Below are 26,621 nucleotides of genomic sequence, written 5' to 3' on the forward strand. Positions count from 1 at the left end.
TGCTTGGCATTCTTCTTTTTTCTGCAGGAAAAAACAAAAAGTGTGGGTTTATCACAGCAGAACAAAATGAATATTTCTCTACCATGCAGTGACCTTTCTTCTTGTGTGTCAGAACATTCTCAGTTTTCCTGCCTGAGATGACTTTGCTTTGCATGGCAATCACTTGCTGGAAAAATCAGTGGCTGTGGCCCCACCTCTGGGTCAACTCAAGGGTTTCCAGTGGTGGACACAGTACAGGTTTGACTGTTCCCCTGTCCCTGAATGAGGTAGGGGGAAGTGCAGATATGGTGAAACCTACCACACCAAGTCCCTTAGTCTTCTTTCTTTTACTTAAAATCCTCACATAGGGCAAAGCAGGGCACAGAGACAACTCCATGAGGATGGGTACTTCAGATTGCAGTTACCACCAGAACATTGGGATTTCATTCCAAGACCGCCCAAAAAATCATAGATGCCAAAGACCTCTCATAACAGTGGGCACGTTGTCACTTTTGCCATCTTTCCTTCACATTGTTCAAATTTAGCCACTATAACAGAGCTCACAATTTTCAGTTTTAGGTGTGGCAGGGTATACTCAGACATGAGTCCCTTTCTCACTGCTCCATCAGGATTCAAGCAAGCCGGGCCGAAGAGGCTGAAATGCCAGAAACCGGTCCCCGGTAGCTTGTCTCCTTTCTGGTGAAGAATTGGCTTGGTAGTTTGGTCTGCCCTGTTCCCATGATGCACTGGGCCAGGGACAGACTAATTTTCATATAGCCAGGTTCTGAGCTGGGATGGGGCAGTGAGATAAATAACGGTGATGGATCAAGCCCTGATCTTTGGACTGGGTAAGAGTGGTCTGCTTAATTCAGACACTCTGTTCATCACCACCCCCTTTTCTGAATCGTTTTTGGCCACTATAGGTGTGGGAGGGTATACTCAGACATGAGTCCCTTTCTCACTGCTCCATCGGGATTCAAGCAAGCCGGGCCGAAGAGGCTGAAATGCCAGAAACCGGTCCCCGGTAGCTTGTCTCCTTTCTGGTGAAGAATTGGCTTGGTAGTTTGGTCTGCCCTGTTCCCATGATGCACTGGGCCAGGGACAGACTAATTTTCATATAGCCAGGTTCTGAGCTGGGATGGGGCAGTGAGATAAATAACGGTGATGGATCAAGCCCTGATCTTTGGACTGGGTAAGAGTGGTCTGCTTAATTCAGACACTCTGTTCATCACCACCCCCTTTTCTGAATCGTTTTTGGCCACTATAGGTGTGGCAGGGTATACTCAGACATGAGTCCCTTTCTCACTGCTCCATCAGGATTCAAGCAAGCCGGGCCGAAGAGGCTGAAATGCCAGAAACCGGTCCCCGGTAGCTTGTCTCCTTTCTGGTGAAGAATTGGCTTGGTAGTTTGGTCTGCCCTGTTCCCATGATGCACTGGGCCAGGGACAGACTAATTTTCATATAGCCAGGTTCTGAGCTGGGATGGGGCAGTGAGATAAATAACGGTGATGGATCAAGCCCTGATCTTTGGACTGGGTAAGAGTGGTCTGCTTAATTCAGACACTCTGTTCATCACCACCCCCTTTTCTGAATCACAATTTTCAGTGCTGCGGCACTGTTGGGAAGTGTATCTAGGTTAGGCTGCATGAGGCCAAATACCTTCTTCAGAATGTTCTGCTGAAGCTTTGGTTTCTGCAGCAAAAAGCTATGTGCATGACGAACCAAGGAAATCTTTACCAGAGTGGGCCTGCCTTTGTTGGTAGCCCTCAGCACCTTGTCGCAGCAACCCAGATGGTTAAAAATCTTCCAAACACCTTAAGGTTGCATGATCTCATCTTTCTGGTAACCTATAGAGGTCTCAGACTGCCAGCTACATGTTATAGGATATTGGGACACAGATAGCAGAGAGAGTAAGGCTTTATCACTCACTCCAGCGAGGACCATTCTGCAAAAAATGTATTACCTTCTTTGGTCTAGAGAAGCACTTTTAAGACTTTTGTACAGGGAAAAGAAATATCCAAGATTTCATTCCTTTCTCAGGCAGTCAGCAGCACATTTCTTCTTATTCTTGTCTTTATAAAGTCCATTTGTGTTTGGATTTCTCTGGGTAGGACCCCTTATGATAGTAGTGAGTGGCTAGTAAATCGTGATTGGGCGTAAGTCTATTCCAAGAAAGATCCTGTATTCAGTTCAACCCTCTTTTGCAGCACTCCTTGTTCTTTGCTGCAGATTAATCAGAGAAAATCCTTTTAAGGGTTTCTGTCAAATATTTCATGAACCCACGGTTACTCAGAGATAGCCAGCAAGGATCTTACTGGTTCAGGGCCCAAGGTGCTTTCTTTGGTGACATTAGGCTTATATCATTGCTTCTGTGTCTTGAGTTTTCACCTCCAACATAATAAAAAAAAAACTTTACCATTCATAGTCTGCAATACTATAAAAATAGTTTAGTTATTTCTGCTCTTAAAATCCATTTGATGCTTATAAAAAAGCATTTTCTTACAAGATTATATATAAAGTGATCACCTCTCATTCTAACCGCCCATCATGAAACTGAGACATTGCAGTATGGAAAAATAAAATGATGAGAACGCTGTGTTTATTATGATTTTATTTTTCCTTTTTGATCTACTCTGAGAGCAGTGGGGCCACGCTCCTCTGCATTAGTGGAGGAGCCCCTGCTGCTATGACCTGACCTGCCTTTCTCCTCGGTTGCTGACTGGCAAACAGGCATTGTGATGGCAGAACTCGACTGCAATAACGTATTACAGTTGAGTTCTGACATCTTTTCTTTATAATCAGCGACTTGGTGCATCACAAGTGATCGATTATCAAGAAATTAGAGACGTGTGTTTATACCCTGGAATGTAGCATCCCATGTTTTTAAAACATTCAGAATTGTACCTAATTTCGTTGCCTGTGCTAAGTTGCCTTATAGAGTTCATATGCTTCCTTAACACTTGGGATTCACGATAATATTGAGAGAAAATTCTAACTTTATGTTGTTGTTGTTGTGGCTGCATATAAAACAACATTAAATTGAAATGCAATTAAACAAAACATGATAAAGTTAAGGATTACGTCGAGGATTGGCGAAAAATGAATGGTATGCATCCTCAATTAACGGAGCAAAAACATGCTAAAGAATTAACATTAAGTTCTTCGTTATTTAGTCATTAATAATACGGTCTACACATACGGATGTTTGAGGACCTCTTATGAAGGTTGTCGCCTGGATGAATATGGCCATGATTAGGGTTGGCGAAATTGCAAATTATTTTCTATGAGCAATACATCAAAATTTGTGATAGTTACACATACTGCGCAAAATACATCTCGTGGTCATCTGCGTGAAAAATGTGCATGATGGCGTAGCTTCTTTTGCAGTAACTGTACAAGATACTAGCTAGAGACTGATCAAACAGATATTTCTCATGGCCACAGCACACATGGGCTTCCCATTTCCCCCAAGACAAATAAAAGATTACACAAAAACAGTGAAATCTATTAATCGGGGCTTCTATCAAATTTGACTTGCATACACTTTTTTTTCTCCATACTTAGTTGCCGCTTTTATGCAGGAGAGAAGATTTACAAGCATGAGAGACTAAAAGCTGGCCAGGACACATTTGGCTTTCTGGCAGCCCCGGCCATCAGTAGATAGGTCAGGTCCTGGGTGCCACTGGCCAATTAGCAGTGTTATGTGTACTTAAACATCTACCTACATTTTAAGTTGCATCAGGGTGTCTTTAAAATTGCATATTTTTTTTTTTGCAAGACTCCTGGACACCCACCAGTGTTCCTAAAAGTACAGTAAGCATTATATTTGTCAACAGTAAACTGTTCTGTTGCATCCAATCTGAGATTACAACAATAGAATCTCAAATAGCACCTCCAAGCATAATGCAGGTGGCAAAGATCACACTCCGGTTATAATAATAATGAAAACTTACATCCACTCCAAATGGAAATGACAAGCTGCTAACAAACTGATAAAAGCCTTGGAAAAAGTAATGGACAAAGAGGGTTCTGATTTAATCATCCTGGCAGGCGACTTCAACATGTTTCTTATTAGCTCGGGTCTAGGCCAAGAACTTAATGCCGCATGGGGAGTGCTAAGACAGGGCTGCGCAAAAATTAAAAAATCTACAAATTGCTCAAAAAACCTACTACGGCAATTGTAACACCTTAATTTAAGAGCCTTGAACGGGCGCTACCATGAATCCAATCCACCGGCCGTAACATTTCAATCAGAAAAGCAATCTTCCCATTTGGAATACATATTTACAACTTTAAACATGCTTGGCAGAGTAACGGCGTTCAAGATAGGGACGAGCGACCTCAGCGACCACCTGCCTCAAGAAGCTGCAATAAAAGTCGACTCACTTCTCGAGACTGAACCATACACAGGTATTGACATCTAAGTGACTTCAAATCTAAGGCGGCTTCAGTGCAATCCTAGTAACATCAGCTCTACAAGCCTTACAGCGAAAACTCTTGCCATTAATGTATCAAGCTCCACTACAAAATTGTCAGAAGTATGGCAAAACTTCATCCTAGCCATCAGTGAGGAATTATTCAAAGGGTCATCAAACAGGGTAAGCCATGAAAAGGAAGCATTAACCAAATCACAACCTCATTCAGACGATTAACTTCACCAAGACAGATACAACCAGGTCAGGCAGCTGACTGCCAGAATTTTAAACTTCACCCTTTGTATTGTTATTTTTAAAAACTGCTCTTGATTACCTGTACTTCTGGTGTCCTCCTGGTCCGTCACGGTGTGTGCCGATTGCACGGAGGGGCCAAGCACCATCTTGCTCTTGAAACTGACACACTTCCTGGAGCATAAGATTAACACTCCGCGCAAGACAGCATCTCTGCTGCAGTCCCGCCCACTTCCTGCTTATTAAATAAACAACAAAAAAGCCAAATTCTGGAATTGTTTTTACAAAGAGCGCTGCTTTGATTGAAGCAAAAACAACTTATTTTTCATTAACACCATGAAGGTTTATTCATAATTGTAACATGATCATTTTTCTTATTAGCACACTATTTGTCGTGCTTGGAAAATACAACATACAAAATGCACAACTGACTTTATATACAATATATACAAGAATATACAATTTCAAGCATACTTAACCATTCATTCATGCACACTCCTTACCAAACAGTGAAAACAATAATAAGAAATACAAAAACAATGCGTCCAAACATCGGTTAGTAAATCAGTCCTAAATATTTCTTTTCATATTTTGACGATTTGTTGCAGTTTGTGATTGTCACAAGCACTCTCGTGAAGCCAAATCAATACAAAACAAGATTAGGGGTAACCAGACGTTGGACTGAAAGGTGGTCGACGCGTTTCAAACCCCTATCATTAGGGTGGGGTTCTCCTCAGGACCGAATGGTTCTGAAACAATAAAGATTGCTGAGTTTAGCGCGTGTGTCTAGAACATAGACAGCTAACTACAAGTAGGGATCAACTCCCTGTGTTCAACTGGAGCCTCCTACCTTAATTCAATAGTCACAGCGCAATCAGCAGTTGCACCACAGCGGGTAAGTACCAGTGCTCCCTACAGCGTCCCACGTTTGTACAGAATGAAAGTATGGGTAAAGTGTGACACACCAGTAATTGTTGTCGCGTTTTTTCTGCACAGCGGCTGTAATCACGTTTGTTGGGAAATACCATACCTTTGGGATACTTCACTGCCTGTTATCGATTGCGCTGTGACTATTGGATTAAGGTAGGAGGCTCCAGTTGAACACAGGGAGTTGATCCCTACTTGTAGTTAGCTGTCTATGTTCTAGACACACGCGCTAAACTCAGCAATCTTTGTTTCAGAACCATTCGGTCCTGAGGAGAACCCCACCCTAATGATAGGGGTTTGAAACGCGTCGACCACCTTTCAGTCCAACGTCTGGTTACCCCTAATCTTGTTTTGTATTGATTTGGCTTCACGAGAGTGCTTGTGACAATCACAAACTGCAACAAATCGTCAAAATATGAAAAGAAATATTTAGGACTGATTTACTAACCGATGTTTGGACGCATTGTTTTTGTATTTCTTATTATTGTTTTCACTGTTTGGTAAGGAGTGTGCATGAATGAATGGTTAAGTATGCTTGAAATTGTATATTCTTGTATATATTGTATATAAAGTCAGTTGTGCATTTTGTATGTTGTATTTTCCAAGCACGACAAATAGTGTGCTAATAAGAAAAATGATCATGTTACAATTATGAATAAACCTTCATGGTGTTAATGAAAAATAAGTTGTTTTTGCTTCAATCAAAGCAGCGCTCTTTGTAAAAACAATTCCAGAATTTGGCTTTTTTGTTGTTTATTTAGTCTGGTTGGACTCAGCCTTTCTGAGTAAGGAGTCAAGGCCCTTTTTGATTCTTACACTTCCTGCTTATTAGCAAGTGCGCCAAGCGGACGAGCGCAGCGGGGCGCCAAAGGCAAGGCCGTCTGTGCCTGTCCGACTCCAGACGCCAGGTACCCTGCCCGTTTCAAATCCCACCTTGGTTACCTTGACAGCCGATGGCTATTATACAATATACTAGTCAGGAGCTCTACTCCTTAAACTCTGCACCTCACCCTCCACAGAGAAACCCACTATCCTTACAGACCAACACCCGCACGGATCAGGAACCTTCCCCCCATACTCGACAATACTTTAAGGCTCCTAGCTATATCAATCACAGTAAAAGCGGGCCTTCACTTCACTCAACCACAAACCTAACTTGCCTATACTGCAATGCCCGGTCCCTCCCTAAGCACGCACTAGAAATATGGTCGCTACTAGACACTGAAAAGCCAGACCTATTCTTTGTTACAGAAACCTGGCTTCAAGAGTCATCTACACAAGATATCTCTATAGCCTACCTCACGACTATAAGATATATAGACTGGACCGATCCGGGAAAAGAGGAGGGGGCACTGCAATCATTCATAGGTCATATATTAAACTACACGTCATTGCCTCCCACTTAGAAAACTGGGGCGAAATGTGCATCGCCACCATAAGAACTGGGACCAAGGAGTCATGGAAGGTTGCCCTTATTTTTAGGCCCCCAGGTATTAAAACCCACTTTGTCAACAAACTCATGGAGATAATAGCCCCACATGTCCTGACCTCCGGTAATTTCCTCGTATTAGGGGATTTTAATTATCACGCGGTACAAACCCTAGATCATCACACCAGCGATCTGCTTATCAGCATAAACTCCTTAGCCAGCGGCCCTACTCTCATTGCAGGCCACTCACTAGATCTATTGTGCACAAACTCCCCGAAAGTCGAGATCAATCAAATAGTCCATGTCCTATGGTCTGACCATTATGTTATCAAGTTCCACATCTCGGGAATCTCTACACAGCCCCAGACTAGAAAACAAGTAAAAATGAGCAGACCATGGAACAAGATCAACCTGGACTCCTTCACCACTCATTTCACCTCCGCCCTCATCACCGAATTCACCAATCCTAATAAAGCAGCAGTCAACCTAGAACGTGCCATCACCTCGACTTTAGACATAATTGCCCCCAAGAAGGCATCTAGACCTCCTAAAAAACTTTCCCCATGGTTCATCTCAAACCTGGAAATAATAAAACTCTCTGTCAGGTCAGCCGAACCGAAATGGCGACAAACTAAGTACTTAATAGACAGACAACAATATAAAGCAGCACACAGACTCTACATGAACGAGATCGCCTCGGCAAAAAAAGCCTATTTAGAGAATAGGATAAATCAGGCAGCCAACTCTCACAGAGAGTTATGCAAAATAGTTAAAGAATTTACGAATCCTCTGCCTGTCAGCCTCCACTCACCGAGTCCCAAGATTGGGTCATCTCTCTTTCATCCTATTTCCATGAGAAAATTAATGACATCCATAAACTTTTGCCCCAACCAACAAACCCTATTCAGACCAGTCTACCTCAAAAAAAGATTAACATGAATCCTCTCCCCAAGCCATAGCCCTTAAAGAATTTCAACCTTTCTCAGAAACAGAAGTAGCATCCACATTGAACAAAATTAAATCTGATCCCATGACGATCCACCTTCCTCTCAGATTTTAGCAAAAATAGCACCTGCCTTGCTTCCCGACCTAACAAAAACCCGTAATCTTTCTCTATCTCACTCCTCTGTTCCCTTGCACTGGAAGGAGGCCACGATTAGACCAATCTTAAAGAAACCCTCCGCCGACCCTAAGCAACTTTCTAATTACCGCCCTATCTCTCTTCTGCCACTGTTTGGAAAGATCATGGAATCCTTGATAAACAAGTAACTGGGCAAATATCTAGAGACAAACAAACTCCTAGATCCATCACAATCAGGATTCAGAGCGTTTCACGGTACTGAAACTGCCCTACTTGAGATAGTAGATAATATCATGATGACCCTCGATGCAGGACAATCTGCCATATTGATCCTGCTTGACTTGTCGGCTGCCTTCGACACCATCTCACGCCACATTCTTTTAGAACGTCTTGCAGAGAGTGGTACCTGACTGAAAGGCGCTCAAAGGTCCAAATAGGATCATATACCCCTATTAACTGATAAAGGTGTTCCCCAGGGATCAATACTGAGCCCTACGCTCTTTAACCTATATGTATCCCCCCTGGCACAAGTAATCAGAGCACATGGTTTTGAAACCATGTCCTATGCTGACGACACTCAGCTACTGATCACCTTAGGCCCAGACCCCATTTATACCAAACTGAGATTCCAAAAGTGCATGGTCTCAATACAGGACTGGATGACCAACAACTTTCTGATGCTTAATGCTGGCAACACAGAGATCGTGCTTTTCGGAAATGCCGACAAACATTGGACAGATGAATGGTGGCCACTGACACTGGGACCTTGCCCCTCTCCCAAGACCTCAGTCAGGAACCTAGGGGTGACAATCGATAACAGGCTGTCCATGACTGAACATGCCAACAAAATAGTACACAGAAGCTTTTGACTGATGCGCAGTATGAAGAAAATGTTTAAATGGATCCCACTTCCGCCCCGCATGTCCTTAGTCCAAGGCCTAATTATAAGCCATAGGGATTAAGGAAATGCTCTGCTGGCTTCCATAAATGAGAATCTCTTGGCAATACTTCAGGTTCTGCAAAACACCGCGGCCAGAATGGTGCTTGATCTTCCTCCTCGCACCCCCTCGGTGCCCAGCCTCCGGACTCTGCACTGGCTCCCTATAAAGAAACGCATACAATTCAAGTTATGCTGCCTAGTCCATAAAACCATCAATGGACAAGGACCAAAATATTGAGGGAAAAAATGTAAAAACCACTGTCTGGTCAGAACTCTCAGATCCTCCAGCAAGCTGCTTCTAACTATTCCCAAAGTTTGCACAGTTAGAAACGGCGACAGGGCCTTCTCCATAATAGCCCCTGAAACCTGGAACGCCCTACCCCAACACATTAGGACCGAACCCAACCATCTGAGATTCCGAAGAAACCTAAAAACCTGGCTTTTCTAATCATCTGACTACTTGCCCCAGCTTTAGAGGATCTGCCAGCGCTCTGAGACCTACGGGTGATTTATGCGCTATATAAATACAAATACAAATTACAAATACTCTAGATATGAAAACGCAAAAACAGATAATTAATCGAACACTGAGACATATGCGAAAAGATCCAACAAACCATGACATACAAATTATCCTTCGGAAAGCAAAAAAATTGCTAAAAAGGAAGAAATGGGAAAAACAGATACAAAAAATGGCGAGCTATGGGCAAAACTCCTCAACGCAGTAAAACGGCAAAACAGCTCAAGGTTCTGGCAAATGATTAAAAGAATAAAGAACCCAGACCATCTTGGCCTAAACTCTAACATAACGGAGGAAGCATGGACAAAATACCTCTTCAAGCACTTTAACAGCGCAAACGCTGACAAAGAGGATAGCCTTGAAGAGGTGGGGACAAAGGAGTCCAGCAAAGAAGTCAGAGGGAAAAAAAATAGGCATCTACCACATAATGTCCACGACCCAAGAAACAGGCGCTAGTGGAGCCGTGCTACCATCTCGTATGGATAAATTAATGCCCGACCCAAGTTCTACTTTCTTCACCGAGTCTGGATATCTGGCCACCACATCAGCCGACGTCAAAAGGCAAATAGCCAGGGGCAGACTGACAAGTGCCCCTGGACCAAATGGCCTTCCACCAATGCTATATAAATCAGTCGTGGAATTCTGGAGCTTAGCACTAACACCGATATTCAGAAATATAAAGAATACCCTGACTCCTCCGGAATCCTGGCATGGATCAGTAATAAGCCCAATCTTCAAACATGGCAATAGGAAACTTCCAAATAATTATTGGCTTATTGCCCTCATAGATGTGGAGGCTAAGTATTTTGCAGGAACCATACTGGAGGAGCTAACATCATGGGCATCTGAAAACTCTGTAATCACGATCTATCAAACTGGTTTCTGCCGGTGTCAAGGGACCACAACTAACATCATGGCACTGACCCTGCTGATGGATGCTGTAAAAGAGACCAAATCTCCCCTACTCCTCTCCTTTATTGATTACACTGCCGCATTTGACCACGTGGATCGCAACAAACTCTGGCAGAAACTAGATAACTGGGGAATACCCAAACATCTTCTAGACGTGTTGATATTACTCCACTCACACACCTGGATTAAGGTTAAACTAGGAGCAGGAACACACCTCTCCAACCCTATTCTGATGACAAAAGGGTTAAAACAGGGTTGCTTGTCAGCACCGCTTTTATTTAACCTTTTTCTGGCAGATTTGCCAGGGGAACTCGATAAATGCCTCTATCATGCACCAAAATTAAGGAAAATTCCACTGTCCAAGTTGCTATACGCGGACGACCTGGTGCTGATAAGCCAGACACCGATTGGCCTCCAACACCTTCTAAATGTAGCACACTCCTTTTCAGAAAGGAATGCCCTGCAAATAAATTTTAACAAATCCAAGGGTATGGCAGTGAACTACAGGAAAAAAAGGAAAATCAATTGGCACGTAAACGGACAAGGGCTGGACTAGGTAACCACCTATAAATACTTGGGAGGAATCTTGGATTACAAGAAATCGTTTAAACCCCAACTGGAGTCCTTGCGAGGAAAGGGAACCATGACTCACCTGGCGATAAAATCCTTAAAAGCCAAACTCCCCGACCTAACGCTCAACCCTCTGCTTCAGGTTTTGTGCACAAAGTTACAGCCGACTCTCACTTATGGGAGTGAACCCCTTCAAGGGAAGGACGCTGCATTATTGGACACAGTGATAGCTAACTCATATAGGGCTATCTTTAACCTGCCAAGATACGTCTCCCAGTTAGAATGAGGTCTTCTGAAACAAACACTAGAAAGGCGGAGCACATATGTTACCAGCTGGCACAAGATTCACAGCGATGAGGTTGGTTCTTTAAACTCTAACCTATGGGAAGAGCTGCTCCGACATTGCAAATCCTCAGACAGAGATTATCTATTTGATTCACTTCAAGTCCTGGGACTGTCAGGGCTTTGGGGCACTCCAACAGATCTCTTGTCGTTCAAAAAAGTTGCGGAATTATCAACACAAATTCTCTCCTCCATTGAACACAAGGAGGCACTAACAAAAAGAGTGCATGGCTGGATCACACTCAGCAAGAAAGCAACCTCAAGCATATCTTAACATTGGAATGAACCAAAAGATGAAAGAAAAGTTTTTTAAATTACGCCTTGGCGTAAACCCGGCTACGGCGCACTTACCACCATGGTTGAGAAAAACTGCTCGCAGTAGTGCCGCCTGTGCAAAGCTGACAAGGAAGACATCATCCATGTTATGTGTATCTGTCCTAAACTAAAGGATTTGAGGTACACTTTATTACGTACCTCCTTCAAATTATATGGCGTTCGGACATGCAGGCAAGCTGTCAAACTGTGCTTTAACCCCACTAAAACAATAGTAAACTGTCGGGTCGTAAAGTTTTTTGAATTAGAAAAAAAGACACAAAAGCGGACCAACAAAAGCCAGACGTTTGATGACCGCCGAAACATTTTATTGACTATTGACAATTTTTAACTGATATTAAGAAACTTGTAAAACTGAGGAAATCGCATATAATGAACTTTTAGCTATTTATTTCAATGTTTTATTGTTTAGTAAAGATTCTAATTAATCATGTATAAATAAACAATCTTATCAATCTGAGAAGACAAAACACTTTTCATTTTTGGAATGTAAGAAGTAAGGTAAATCTTTCAAACATTTTGTTCTTGGGGAGAAGTGTTTTTAAAGTGCGTACTGTATACCAGTCCCATTCGTATCACTCCTTGCATTACTAATTGGTTGTGCAGATCACATTATTCAGTACCCAAAACAAATAATGTTGTGCCCATTTAGCATAGATTAAACCAAATAAGCTTTGTATCTATTATTTTCCTGTAATATAGATATTTCAACACCTAGCGCATTTTGCAAGAAACAAGTAATATCTCTTTCATGGTATGCTAGTCACATGTATAAATTACCTGCTTCTTTTAAATTTGTTTGTAGGATCATCGGATAGATGAATTAACAGTGTTGCTCAGCCAGTACCGAAGAGTGAAGGACTTTGTGATGGCAGCTCATGGTAATGTATTTGAATCATAAATATATATTTGACTTAAAGATCACAGAGTAATATTGTATTACCAGAAAAATGTTAATGGAATTGATAGTAAAAAGGATGTGGAATTGTATAGCTATCATACTTTTTAAGTGAAATAAGATGTCCATCGTATCCTTTCACCTTGTTTCTGTTGAGGTACAAAGATACATTAATTTAGTTGTGTTAAAAATGAAATATGGAGCGGATTCTCATTTAAAAAAAAAAAACGTTGTTATTGGTTCTGCTGGAAAGAAGGCATGTATACAGTAGAGCATCGTACTATATCTTAAACACAGATACAAGTTTCCAGATACACTGTTACAACGAATATCGTGTAAATTCGACTTCTGTATAACTAAATTATGATGCAATATCATGATTAAAAATCTGATTAGGTGATGCCCATTGGTAAAGCCAGGGCTGGCTTTAGAGCTGGTAATGCCCGGTGGGACAATGTTTCTTAGCGCCCCTCATGACCACCTCCACCACGGATTCCCTCACCACCACCCTTTAACAGTGCCCATATCTCCATAACCACTCTCTCTCAGATGCATATATAGCACTCTCTCTCAGATGCATATATAGCGCAACTCATAACAGTGTAGGGTGTCAGAGCACTTTGCATCACACACACACATTACAGAGAGACAATCATTATACATTTGTAAATCAGTATATAGGAAATGTTACATAAGACAGAGGACTACAAGGTGTAGGAGTCACATGTCATCAATACTGGTAGGCAGTATACTTTAATAGTGCTTGGTCTAGAGAAGAACAAACTCAGAATTTAACAAGCATTTACAATGCAATGGTCTCGGCATTATTAAAGGTAGAGCTATTGGCATTGCTTATGACTTTTTTTATCATAAATAAATAGCATTGTCATTTACAATGCCAATAGCTTAATCGCTCGCATATGCATGACCTATTGCATTTATACACACAGAGCCACCCACACAAAAAGCTATCTACACAGGAGGAAAAAGTGAGATGGGCAGAAAGAAAGACAAGAATAGAAGGGGAAAGGAAGAGTGAAAGAAGGAAGGAAACTTCGAAACAAAGAAGGAAGAAATGGTGAAGGGTGGAAGGATGGATGGACTTTAGAATGAACCAATTGGAGTAATGGATGGAGCAATGAGTAGCAGAGTGAATTGAGGATTGGTGGAAGGATAGGTGATGGGCTAGTGACTGGATCAATGGCTAAAAAGATAAATGGATGCATGCATATACCGACGAGTGGATGGACAATGAAGGAAGCATGCAAATGTGGATGAATAAAGGGTGAAAGTGAGAACCGATGTGTGGATGGATAAGTGAAAGGAAGGACGACGAAAGGGTATAGGAAACTGTTCTAGGGAGTATGGGCTGTGTCTCTTGGTGCTATTTAAGATATGGTTCAAGGTGGGAGCTTTTTTACTGTTATTACTACTCAGTTGTTTCAAAGTCTATGAAATGCTGCAATTCAAGGAGCGCTGTGCTGCACTCCCGAATTTTCATCTGTTGACAAAGTTTGATTTGTTTCCCCTGAATGTTTTGTCAATCTTTGTATTGCTAAATTAAAATCAACTAAAATTATGTGCACAGATTATCAAATCTGGCAACATATGTTTTGCTACCTCGGAAATCACAGCATTTCTAATTATATATTCACGTGAGGGCATGGAGGTATTCCCTGATAGCATGGGCTAAAGCAGGAGGCATTGCCATCGTGCGAGAGGAAACGCTGGGTCTACGTAAGACGCCGATAGCAATGCAAGGGGAGGGTCTTCTTCAGAGTCTTATGCGCATGGAGGGGGACAACCTAGAACTGGGGCCGGATGTTGAGAGAGATACTCTTGCAACCTGAGAAGGGCGACATGTCAGGTGCACCCTCACCCCTATACGCAGGCACATTTATACTGACCGTCGATTAAAAGGAGATGTAATCATGTGTGCTGGTTGGCGTATCTGTTTTGTGGAGAATTGGGGGAGCGGGGGACAAGGGGGGGGGACTGGGAGATAGATGTGGATGCAATGGGGGGGGAGGGTGTGGGGGACTCAGAGAAGACTGTGTAATCAGAAGTCGGACCCAGCTGCTGTGGTTAAGTTTCCTCTTATTTTCTCAGTTAATGTTAATTTCCCTTATAACATCTGTGCGTCTACATGAGATGTATGATTTGCAACACTCGTCATACCATGTCTTTAAAATCACATTATGGCTGCACTGTGGACTTTATATCTGTTGACGCGACACATATGTTGTAGTCCCACCTGGCCCTGTGACTATAAGGCCACCAGGATACACAGTGGACATCCCAAGCTTATCTGTGTGTGCTGAGCGTCACTGCCAGACAACTCTAATTGTGGTTGTGTTGAAATGTTGGATATTGTCTTGCATAGACATGTAAAATTCTGTGAAAAATAATAAAACAGATTTAAACAAAAAAAAAGGAAGCAATAGTTTTCAAAGGCATCACTAATCCCTACAATGGATTGATGAGCTCACCAACACCCTTTAAGCATAGATATATGGCAAAATAGGAAGCAGAAATGGGCGAAATAATCCTCCTCGAAGAATAGGATATAATCTGCGAAGGAGCATCCGAACCATCCATTCTACAAACACCACTAGAGGTAGACCCATTGGCTATGATGATGGGTTGTTGGAGTTCAAGAGAAAAGCCGTATTACATTCCCTCGGTGGAAGCTGCTGACACCTATGCTACAAGAACCAAGGTGTCTCTAGCTCAGCTTTGGAATCTTTCAGAGCCTCCTCCCGCAGGCATGTTGTCCAAATGATGGTCAATGCATGCTATGGAAATACTAACAACCACAGTACACAACCGCCTGACAAAATGGGAAACTATCTGGGGAACGTATATATCCTATATCGATGAGAATGGTAGGTATAATGTGAACTGCATTTATGTGCTCTATGTCACCAATAAATCACACTTACGGGACCCCACAGACACCTGAAAACTAGCATTAAGGAAATCACATCATTCAGATAAGGTATATCATAAACATGCACCCCTGGATAGACCCCACAGTAATTACACGAGGTAAAATGCCCCGAACTAACAGAGAAATAATAACCGGTATGCAGTTATGTATGTTTTTTTATATTGTGCAAGATTGTAAGTGATGTGCAGAAAATGCTCTTTTCTTTGTTGCATTACCCAAATAAAATGTGATAAAGAGGTGTTTGGAAGAAAAGAGTGGTCGTTGGTGCAGCTATAAAAAAAACAGGCTGACAGCTCCGCTGTGCACCAGCACATATGAGCTTTCGTAAAGTGATGACGAGCTGCAACAGCGCCAGAGGCGCGGCTGCCCTGGTGCAGATGGAGGTGCGGCGCCAATGTTTGCGCAGGGACACAGTGCCCCCCCTCAGCCATGGAGCAAGCCCCAGGTCACCGAGAGCCTTCTAGGCGCATCTGTGTGCAATAGGCTATGTTGTTTAGTGCCGCTAAGGGGGCTGATTCACTAGTGATAGCTGGAGCCGCAGAAACGATCTACAATATTGCTTATCCAGACCCAGCTTCTTGCGGTGGGATCCAGGGCTCATACTGTGGAAAAGTAAATTTTGCCATGTTCTGTGTCCCTACGTGTTCCCCATCTTATGCTATGTGTGCATGATTAATATGCATATGTATCCCCCATGTTTGATTAAAGACGCAATTACAGTTGTGTCCATCTCTAGTATGCCAGTTTCCAGTTCTCGTGAAAGCTACGAGTATTAGGCCTATGTAAAGTTACGTTGCCACGTTTCTCAGTGTGCACGTTATTTCATTGAAAAGTCCCCGTTTCTAGGCCTCAAAAGGGCCCGGACACCAGATTCAGCTCCTGTCTCCTGAACCCTCGCTGAGGAGCGATACAGCCCCCACCTGTATCCTCGACCCTTCACTTACTTCCTGCCTCACAGTGCCCGGCTCAGCCTGGCTCTGCCTCTGAGTCTGCCAAGAGTATGTTATGATTCTAGTTATCAGTCCAGCCCTCCTTCTCTGCATTCCTAAGCTACTGAATCGCATCAATAGTTTCCGTCATTGTCTAGCCTTTACGTCTCCATGTAGGAGAAATACTGTATTAATGGTCATTTAATATTCTTCATCACGCACTACATGTAGAATAATGCATGCTCCAGTCTTAGAGTCTGTTAGCCTCTCCCCTCCTGACTCTTAGTTTATATCAACATGTCCTCTAAACATTAGATACTAGATAGGGTTTAGGTACATGTCGCCCTGACTCTCCAGACTTCAGTCTCTACTCCTAGCACAGAGTTCATAGCCCCCAGCTTCTCCTAGTAACACGTCATTGTCAGTTTGCGCGCACCATTAGGTTAGAGGTCCCGGCTCCTTAGGTAGCCCCCTCCATGTTTCCGCCCCATTTATGACATATTCTGTTACGTTTACATCACATGTCCATGTATACGCCTCCTGTTACACCCACTTTCACCCTTATCTTTCGCGACTGCTATTGACCACACCCACTGCTCCGCCTACTGTATTCACTGTAATGCAATTGTTTTAGTATATATATGCTTGTGTACTGTTATTAAATGTTACGCCAGTCCAATCCTGTCCCGTGCTAGCTAGCCATCCCAGATCTTGTCCGTGCAGGTTGTCCTGTTCCTGTCCTTATGCTGTATTAAACCTGCAAACTCCTACTACCTCGAATCTTGACTCTTATTTATTGAGCTATCTGTTATTGCTATGTCCAGACAAACCTAGATCCGGTATTATTTATTTATATACCACATAATGGCGCCCGAATAGGGACTTGCCCTTTCCCCACGCGCCGGTGAAGCCACGCCGGCCCCCTGACCCTCTGCAGCCGTGACGGAACCATACCGTGCACGTGCAGATATTTCTGCTTCAAGTATCCCTCAGGCCCACGGAGGAGACGGAGGTGGCGGTCCAGCATCCAGACGAGGCGGTGGAGGAACGCGGCGAGTCCCGACCAGAGCCCAAGCCGAGAGTCCAAGGTCCGAGGTATCCGGAGGCCCACCCGTAACTGAAGTCCGAAGTTCGTCCGTCCGGCGTCGAAGCAGTCCAGTCCAGTCCGAGGCCTTCCGTTCTTGCTGCCCGGTGAGTACCGTTGCTGGGGTAGTATCTAGACAGGGTCAATCTAATTGACTCTGGTCCGTGGGTTTTGGTGGTACACAGACCCAAAACGAAGTGTCCACTTCGGTGGATGCGGGTCCTGACGTGTCTCTTTATGAGACCGGTAAGTTTCGTACTGTTTTAGCAGTGCATCTAGTTTCTGTTCTGGTCAGTTCTGTTCTCGAGAAGATTCATGTATTCTGTTTTCAGTATTCCAGGTAGTATTCTGTTCGAACTGTTATTTTAAATGTTCTTCATGTATTTCAATGTCGTGGTATGAGAGTGGAGTAATTATCGTGTTCATTGTGTATTGTATTGTGTCTAGATTACAGTTCAGTCATGCCTTTATTCTCGAAATTACGTCAGTTAAAAACCAGAAAAGGTCTGCTAGAAGCAGCAGTTCCTGTCCCGCCTAGGGACAGTCCAGGTCATTTTATGTATCAGAAGCATGGCATAAGTGCCATATTATATCTAGATTTATGGGTAGAGTATACCAAACAGTTAGAGGAAAAGTATAGATGGCCCGTATCAGGCACATGGGATGCCGAGTGCATCATGCGAGTAGAAGAAGCATTATGGAAAAAGAAAGCCAGACAGTCACAGAAAGATGCCATCGAGTTATGGCGCAAAGAATCTCATAAAAGAACCGAAAAAGAAATCAGAAAGTCAGAACTAAGTAGAGAATCCTTAGAACGAGCCCAAGAAAGGGAACTAATCGAGATAGGTGAACGAGTTAAAACCGAACAGTCAGACCGACAGAGGAATGCCCTTATTAAGGGTATGTACCCTCTTCTTGCCGAGGGCTTGCCAAAGGCAACCCCGAAGGCATCCAGTAATTTTCCGCCACCATTAGTTCCGACCAAGCTACGTCACAAACCGACCGCAGCTGATATATTAATCTCGTCCTATTTGGACGACACAGTTCCAGAATATGCGAATCCTGTTCCGCCAGTCCCTGTAAATAATGTAAATCCTACTCCTCCAGTCACCGGAGTACCTGCCACGGTACCCCCGGTTCAGCCTACATTACAATTTCCCACTCTGCCAGCACGAAGAGTATCAGTCGACGATTCCAGTTTAGGGGCCGCAGGATGAGGTCCTCCTGGTACCCCGCCACCACACCAACGTAGAACGTTGGCCGAGTTACATGAATGTGCGTTACAGCGTACGCCCAAATATAAGTCCGTTGCAGATATCCGACGAGCTCTTACTGAATGCCGCTATGATCCAGTTGCAGGTGATGATAGTACAGTTATATATTCCATCCGTGTAAGACGGGTGACCGGGTATTTGGATACCCTACCGGATATGAAAGGAGATCTAGACAGAATATATCGTTTCATCCGTACAGGGGATGATCCAGAAAGTATTGGCGAAGCCATGTCTCAAAGGAAAGCTGAGATCCAGCTCATGTTATTAAAGTTTCTGATTAATTGTTTAATAAGAGAACAAGATTACCCGACTAAAGATCCGGCCGAAATGAGAATCCTGACAAGGTGGAGTGATAATATAGCCGAGGGTAAACACAGAACCATCAGTAGTATAGAGAGTATGTACAAGAAAATTTGTAAAGAAATAATAAGGTTACACGAGAAACGCAAAGAAGCACTAGTAAACGAGAAAGAGAATGACTCTTCTACTGAAGAGGTAGAGGACGAGAATCCCGCTAGAATAGCGTATGTAGGAAAATCTAGATTTCCAGACCGCCATTTACGCCTAGAACACAAGAAAATTTTTCATCATCCAGCCCCAGAACAAGGTTCTCTAGAACAAGTATTTCAAGCTACCGATCACATTCTGAAATCACGAATTGGTTACAGTGAGTTAAGTACTATGCATGAACAAGAACTAGTCCGATCAGCAGTCCGATGGATTACTGATTCTACCACTTTTCCAGATGAAATAGTGGCACAAATGTTTCTGAAACTGCCCCCAGCCGAGCAACGACTGGTGGGTATGTATATGATCCAGCACCTCATTACTCTGTATGAGGGTCAGCACTCTGATCCAGGTCCGTTACACGATGTCCTGAACGAGTTACTCCAGTATAGATGGAAAGGTCTAGGTACCGATTTAATTAGTGTCATTCTAGAACAGCGCCACAAATATAGAACGTTCCTGAACCCGCATTTTGTTCATGTCTCACCCCCAGAAAGTAAACCCTTTTACATAGACAGACAGAATCCGTTACGAGAAGTACACCCAGTTAGGACAACAGATGGTGAAATGCAACGAGTGTTTGTTTACACCCCGATTACAAAGATGGAACTCTTAGAGATGAAGAAATGAATTCCCTGTCATGACAAAGATCCAGCAGGGTTCCACCGAGAATTAAAAGACATGCTCCGTATGGGAGAATACACGTATCCAGATATAATTAAAATGTTAAAGGTCCTGTTGCCCGCAGGGGTATATGAAAAACTCAAGGAAAAAGAATGGGAGGTGGGAGAGAAAAAGATCGATTGGGCAGTTCTAGAAGCTGAAGATAAGATACGAGTACCAGGTACCGGTCTTGGAGAGAAATGTAAAGAATTACCAGAATTGTTAATACAAGTTTTGCCCAGATTATTAGCCACTAAAAAGGAAGACTGGGATGCAATCTCAGCCTGTAAACAGAAACAAGACGAAGATACTAGTGATTTTTATTCTAGATTTGAGAAATGCTTTAGTATTAACAGTGGCCTCAAGACGAGTAGCGAGTCATACCCTCATCTTTTTGTTACTAAACTAGTCGAGAATTCAAGTCCACAAGTTACGAATCGAGTTTTGAAAGTCGAAAGTACCTGGCAAGCTAGTACCCCGTCCCAAATGTTACAGATGCTTCAGTATCACCAGAATAGAATCAGAGAAGAGCAAGATCATGAAAGAAAACGTATGAAAGACACGAAAATGAAAGTACTAGTTGCACAATCTGTTCCTCAAGACAGTCAGAAGAGGGGTACGAATCAAGCCAGTCATCCTGCAGTTCCCGTTAAAGGGACCTGCAATTATTGTAAACAGCCAGGTCATTTTATAAACGAGTGTGCAGTTCTGAAACACAACATAGCTACCGGTAAGACTAAAGAAAGACCACGTCCGCCTAGACAAGAACAAGTTTCACAGACTTCTCAGCCACAGAATGCACAACAGACAGTTCCAGCACCGCAGCCTATTGCTGCAACACAGCATGTTACACAGCAGATGTACCAGTATGCACAGTCCGAGTATCCAGAGTATCAGCCATATTCATGAAACAGCCTAGAGAGGGAGGTAGGCTTGCCTCTCATCGAGATTCCTGTAGATCAAGAGGGTCCCTATGTTCACAGTCAAGTATTAGGGAAAGACAGAAAGTTTTTGATTGATACAGGGGCAAGTAGGACCACTATAAGTCACGCCGAAGTTCCAGGGGCTCCGCTCTCAGGCTCTAGAAATGTTTCCCTTGGATTTTCAGGAAAGCCTATTGTAAACGAGATATCTAAGCCAGTTACTCTAGAAGTAGGTCCATTGTCCCGCACTACTGATCTGTTACTTACGAAGTCATGTCCAGAAAATCTGTTAGGTATTAAAACACTGAAAGAATTAGGTGCAGTTATTTGCTGCTCCCCAGAAGGAATATGACTGTTCCTACGTGACTTCAAGGGTCACTATGTATTACGAGATTTTGATCCGAGATTGTCCAATGATCCGCAGCATCTATGGGCACAAGGTCCAACTGATGTTGGTTATATGCAAATCACACCCCATCGTGTGACTCTCAAGCCAGGTGTAGTGTTACCACGAATCAGACAGTACAGACTGCCACCTGAGGCTGTAACAGCCTTATCCAAAATTATTGACGAGCTCATGGCTCAAGGAGTAGTTGTAGAAACTGACTCCAATGTATGTAATTCTCCGATCATTCCAGTCATGAAACGTACTGATCCAAATGCACCCCCAGTATATCGATTAGTGATTGATCTTCGAGAACTCAATAAATGTATTATTCCCCAGTACCCAGTTGTCCCAGATATCTCTTCCCTATTGACAGCCATTGATTCCGAAGCCTCATTTTTTACAGTCATAGACCTCAAGAACGCGTTTTTCAGTGTCCCCATTCATCCAGACAGCCAGTTTCTTTTCGGATTTTGTTTAAATGGAAGGAGCTATATGTTCACACGCGCTCCTCAAGGTTTCACAGAAAGTCCTAGTATTTACAGTCAAGCACTTAAGAGACAACTAGACAACATTCACATGCCAACTGACACTGCCCTGCTCCAGTATGTCGATGATCTACTGATCACAGCCCGTTCTGAACGTGCTTGCGAGCGAGCATCCCTTACAGTCTTGTATTTCTTAGCCGAGATGGGGCACAAGGTGTCCCCTTCGAAGCTTCAATTCTGTGTCCAGCAAGTAATCTATTTAGGCCACTTACTGTCCAAGAGGGGTAGGCAGTTGACACCTGACCGTATCCAGCTAATAGCGAGTCTTCCTCAGCCCAAGACCCAGAAGGAGGTACGTGCTTTTATCGGCCTCACTTCTTATTGCAGACAATGGATTCCTCAGTATGCATTTCTAGCCAAGCCACTGATACAGTTAACGACACAGGAGGCAGCCGTATCGACTGTCCTCCCTTGGACATCTGAACATACACTTAGTTTTAATGAGTTAAAGAAAGCTCTATGCCAAGCTCCAGTTCTAGCTACACCGAACTACAGTAAGCCTTTTACACTTTTCGTCACTGAACGGGAAGGTACATCATTATCTGTTCTTACACAAGATCAAGCAGGACAATACAAGCCCTGTGCTTATTTTTCGAGCACACTAGATCCTGTAGCCCAGGCTCTGCCTGCGTGCCTCAAGTCAGTTGCAGCCACAGCACTAGCTATCAGACAAAGTGATTCCATAGTATTAGGACATTCCTTGACAGTACAAGTTCCACACTCCGTGGAAGTTCTTTTAAACCGAACACAGACTCAACACTTGACAATTGCACGTTTGACAGGTTATGAATTGACACTGTTCCAGCCACACATAGAAATCAGACGCTGCAACGTTCTAAATCCTGCTACACTGTTACCGTCAGTTAATTCGAATCCTGCCACACACGACTGTGTGGAAGTAGTTAACACTATGACAAAGCCAAGACAAGATCTGACAGATATTCCATTACCAGATCCCGACCTGACACTTTATGTGGATGGTTCATGTATGAGAACAAGTACAGGAGAACTAGTAGCCGCGTATGCAGTGACTACTGACACTGAAGTTATAGAAACACACCGTATTGACACCCTGTCTGCTCAAGCAGCAGAGCTAGTTGCTCTGACACAAGCCTGCATACACGCCAAGAACCTGAAAGTTAATGTTTACACAGATTCACGCTACGCATTTGGAGTCGTACACGACTTTGGAGTACTCTGGCAGGAGAGAGGTTTCATGACTTCTCATGGAACCAAGATTCAGTATGGTCTCCTTATTCAAGCTCTGTTAGATGCCATACACTTACCGACATCTATTGCTATCATGAAGTGCAAAGCACATACGAAAGTTACTGACATTATTTCTCAAGGTAATGATCTAGCAGATCGCACAGCCAAGCTTACAGCACAGACTCCAGACATTCCAGTTAATCCGACACAGACACATACTCCAGATCCGACTACTTGTATGACAGTTAAGGACCCCACTCAAGATGTCATAGATAGCCAGTTACATGCTACTCCCGATGAAATCAAGAAATGGTCCGAACAAGGAGGGGTCCAGACAGATCAGGGATGGGTAACGAAGGGTAAAGCCACATGGTTTCTCCCCGACTCTATGGTTCAAGTCATTATCAATGCCGCACATAGTCCAGCACATTTAGGAGAAAAAGCTATGTTAGATAGTATCCAGAACATTTGGTTTAACAAGCATTTACGAGCTGCAGCCAAGCAGAAAGTCCGTACTTGTATGATATGTTGCCAGTTAAATCCAGGTAAAAGTGTCCCGGTGGAACAAGGTGGATTCCAGCCCCCTGACCACCCTTTTGAAGTCCTCCAAATGGATTATATTCAGATGGAGCGATGTCGAGGTTTCAAGTATGTCCTTGTAGTTGTATGCGCTTTGTCCAGATGGACAGAAGCATATCCAGTTCCAGATTACACAGCCGCGACCACTGCCAAGCAGTTGGTTCGTGAATTCTTCCCCCGCTACGGACTCCCTAGAGTCGTATATTCTGACAACGGCCAGCCATTCTCATCTGAACTCATGAAACATGTTTCCCTTCTGTTAGGGTACCAGTGGAAGTTCCATTGTGTACGCCATCCTGAAGCAGCCGGTCTAGTAGAGAGACATAACCAGACCCTGAAAATTCGAATTGCAAAAGTATGTAAAGAGAAAGGTGTGGACTGGCTAGTAGCTCTGCCAGTTGCTCTGTTTTATATGCGCATGGTCGCACATTCCAGATCAGGTCTGTCCCCGTACGAGGTCGTATTCGGCCGCCCCCCTAATATGTGAGGTACACCTAGACCCCGAAGTATTACAGATGTTTCAAGTAATATGCTGACAGATTACCTAGCTTCCTTGATGTCTGCCCTACACTCTTGTCGTTCACAGGTTTCCGCCGCATTTCCAGACAATACCGAGGTGGCACCGCATGAAATCGTTCCCGGATGCATGGTTCTTGTGAGGAACTTTGATCGTTCAAGTCCGCTGGAGCCTCGCTGGAAAGAACCCAAACAGGTCCTCCTGGCCACCCGTACTGCCGTCAAGCTGGAAGGCAGGAAGGGCTGGGTCCACCTGTCACATGTGAAAAGATTTTTTAGACTAAAACCTGTTACCAAGAACATTTCTGAGGATTGTAAAGACTGCCAAAGTACTATTCTTAAGGACTGTCCCGCAAAAGACTATGATACAGATTCCTCCCCGTTAGAGAAAACTCCGCAGCAGGAGTATAAGCTTAAATTAAGGTCTAGTAAAATAAGTCAGCCAGTTTGATTGTCTAAGTCCTCCCCTAGGTGAAACGGTTAGACCGGTTTCTGACATGTATAAAATAGACCCCCATAGTGAGAGAGTAAGTCAAAACTCAATCCGATGTATCGTTTTTCTAAGTTTCATATTGTTTTTCAGCCTTATGTTTACCTGCATAGGTTATGCATTTTATTTGTATTTTCCAGTTTCTCATGTAAATAAGTCTGCTAATGTTACAGTAGAGCACACGTTTAGTGATCTGCCTCCTCATGAACTCTCATATCGTCTCGCTATGCGTAATAATTCCTTCATCCGCATGTTACATTATTCACACCAGACCAGCAATGCCACTAATTGTTGGGTGTGTGGTCGACTCCCCCCTTTCCAGACCCCGAAGGGAGTTCTGCCACTCTTTCCTTATCCATTTTCACATGGTGGTTCGTGTGGAGCATGGTCCACGTTAACGTCATCCTCAACAGATATGTCTTTTCTGAACAGTACATGTTTTCCAGACAAGCAAGGTCTTCCCCACAGAACAGGGTTAGATCTAGAAAATGAAGTTTATAATTTGGGTAATTATTCTTCGAATTTTATGGTCCTGAATGTTCAGTCTGATTCTACTCCAGACTTACCTGCTATGTCAGTATTACCAGTCAAAGGCGAATTATGTGTCAGAAATAATGGTTCCGTACATGTAGGACATAGTGATTGTACTACTATTATCAAGTATAGTGACAGTAGGAAATCTATTTTCAAAGCTTCACGTCATTCTTATTTTGTTTGTGGTCAGACCGCATATGTTCGTCTGCCCCTCGATTGGGAGGGAACCTGTTACATTGCCTTCCTACTGCCACCAGTTTTTCTAGCCCCACCTGACTACCATAGGAATTCCCACCTAGTACATACGAGACACAAGAGAGACCTCCCGATTGTCGATTATACTGAAACTGCTCTAGAGCAATACATAGATATCAATAAAGGTGTCTTCCCCTACTTAGGTACTGTTGTAAATAGGAAACTGATACGTAGATTAACCAGAACCCTCGAAGCAGTAGTGATTGAGACTACTTCTGCTCTAGGTAATTTAACCGAGGAGCAATCCTTTATGAGAATTGTCGTGCTCCAGAATCGTCTCGTCCTTGACGTCATACTGGCCGATAGGGGCGGGGCATGTAGAGTCATCGGATCTAGTTGCTGCATTTTCATTCCTAATAACGCGCCGTCTGTTTATTCAGCTATTACCAGACTCCATAATATTGCCCATATGTTACACCAAGATCCAGGCACCTGGACATGGTCCGGTTGGTTCTGGAATACAATTTCCGCCTGGGGATGGAAAGTATTGTTATTTCTGGGTATTGCAGTAGCGATCATATTCAGTTGCTGCCTCTGTTTACAATGTGGCCCTGCGATTTGCGGCATTTGTGCTACCTCTTGTATTCCTAGTCCCAAGTCCCGTTCTAAATCCCGTTCCAAGACAATTCGAGACGAGCAAATGATACTGTATGAAATGATAGATGGTATCATGAATATTGATGTTTCCTGATGGAAACGTAGTGACAAGGAGGGAATGTGGAAAAGTAAATTTTGCCATGTTCTGTGTCCCTACGTGTTCCCCATCTTATGCTATGTGTGCATGATTAATATGCATATGTATCCCCCATGTTTGATTAAAGACGCAATTACAGTTGTGTCCATCTCTAGTATGCCAGTTTCCAGTTCTCGTGAAAGCTACGAGTATTAGGCCTATGTAAAGTTACGTTGCCACGTTTCTCAGTGTGCACGTTATTTCATTGAAAAGTCCCCGTTTCTAGGCCTCAAAAGGGCCCGGACACCAGATTCAGCTCCTGTCTCCTGAACCCTCGCTGAGGAGCGATACAGCCCCCACCTGTATCCTCGACCCTTCACTTACTTCCTGCCTCACAGTGCCCGGCTCAGCCTGGCTCTGCCTCTGAGTCTGCCAAGAGTATGTTATGATTCTAGTTATCAGTCCAGCCCTCCTTCTCTGCATTCCTAAGCTACTGAATCGCAT

The 26,621-nt window shown here is 43.4% G+C and overlaps 1 protein-coding gene across 15 annotated transcripts in view; it reads left to right on the forward strand.

Moving 5' to 3' along the window:
- Nucleotides 1–26,621, forward strand: part of PPFIBP2 (PPFIB scaffold protein 2) — a 1,415,596-nt gene that overhangs the window by 1,028,993 nt on the left and 359,982 nt on the right. For all 15 annotated transcript variants that reach the window (XM_078680889.1, XM_078680890.1, XM_078680881.1 and 12 more), the window contains one exon: nt 12,506–12,581. In XM_078680889.1, the coding sequence (XP_078537015.1) occupies nt 12,506–12,581 (76 nt within the window). The remainder of the gene's footprint in view (nt 1–12,505; nt 12,582–26,621) is intronic.

The sequence above is a fragment of the Lissotriton helveticus genome, chromosome 3_1 (assembly GCF_964261635.1).
Source record: "Lissotriton helveticus chromosome 3_1, aLisHel1.1, whole genome shotgun sequence".
Lineage (NCBI taxonomy): Eukaryota > Metazoa > Chordata > Amphibia > Caudata > Salamandridae > Lissotriton > Lissotriton helveticus.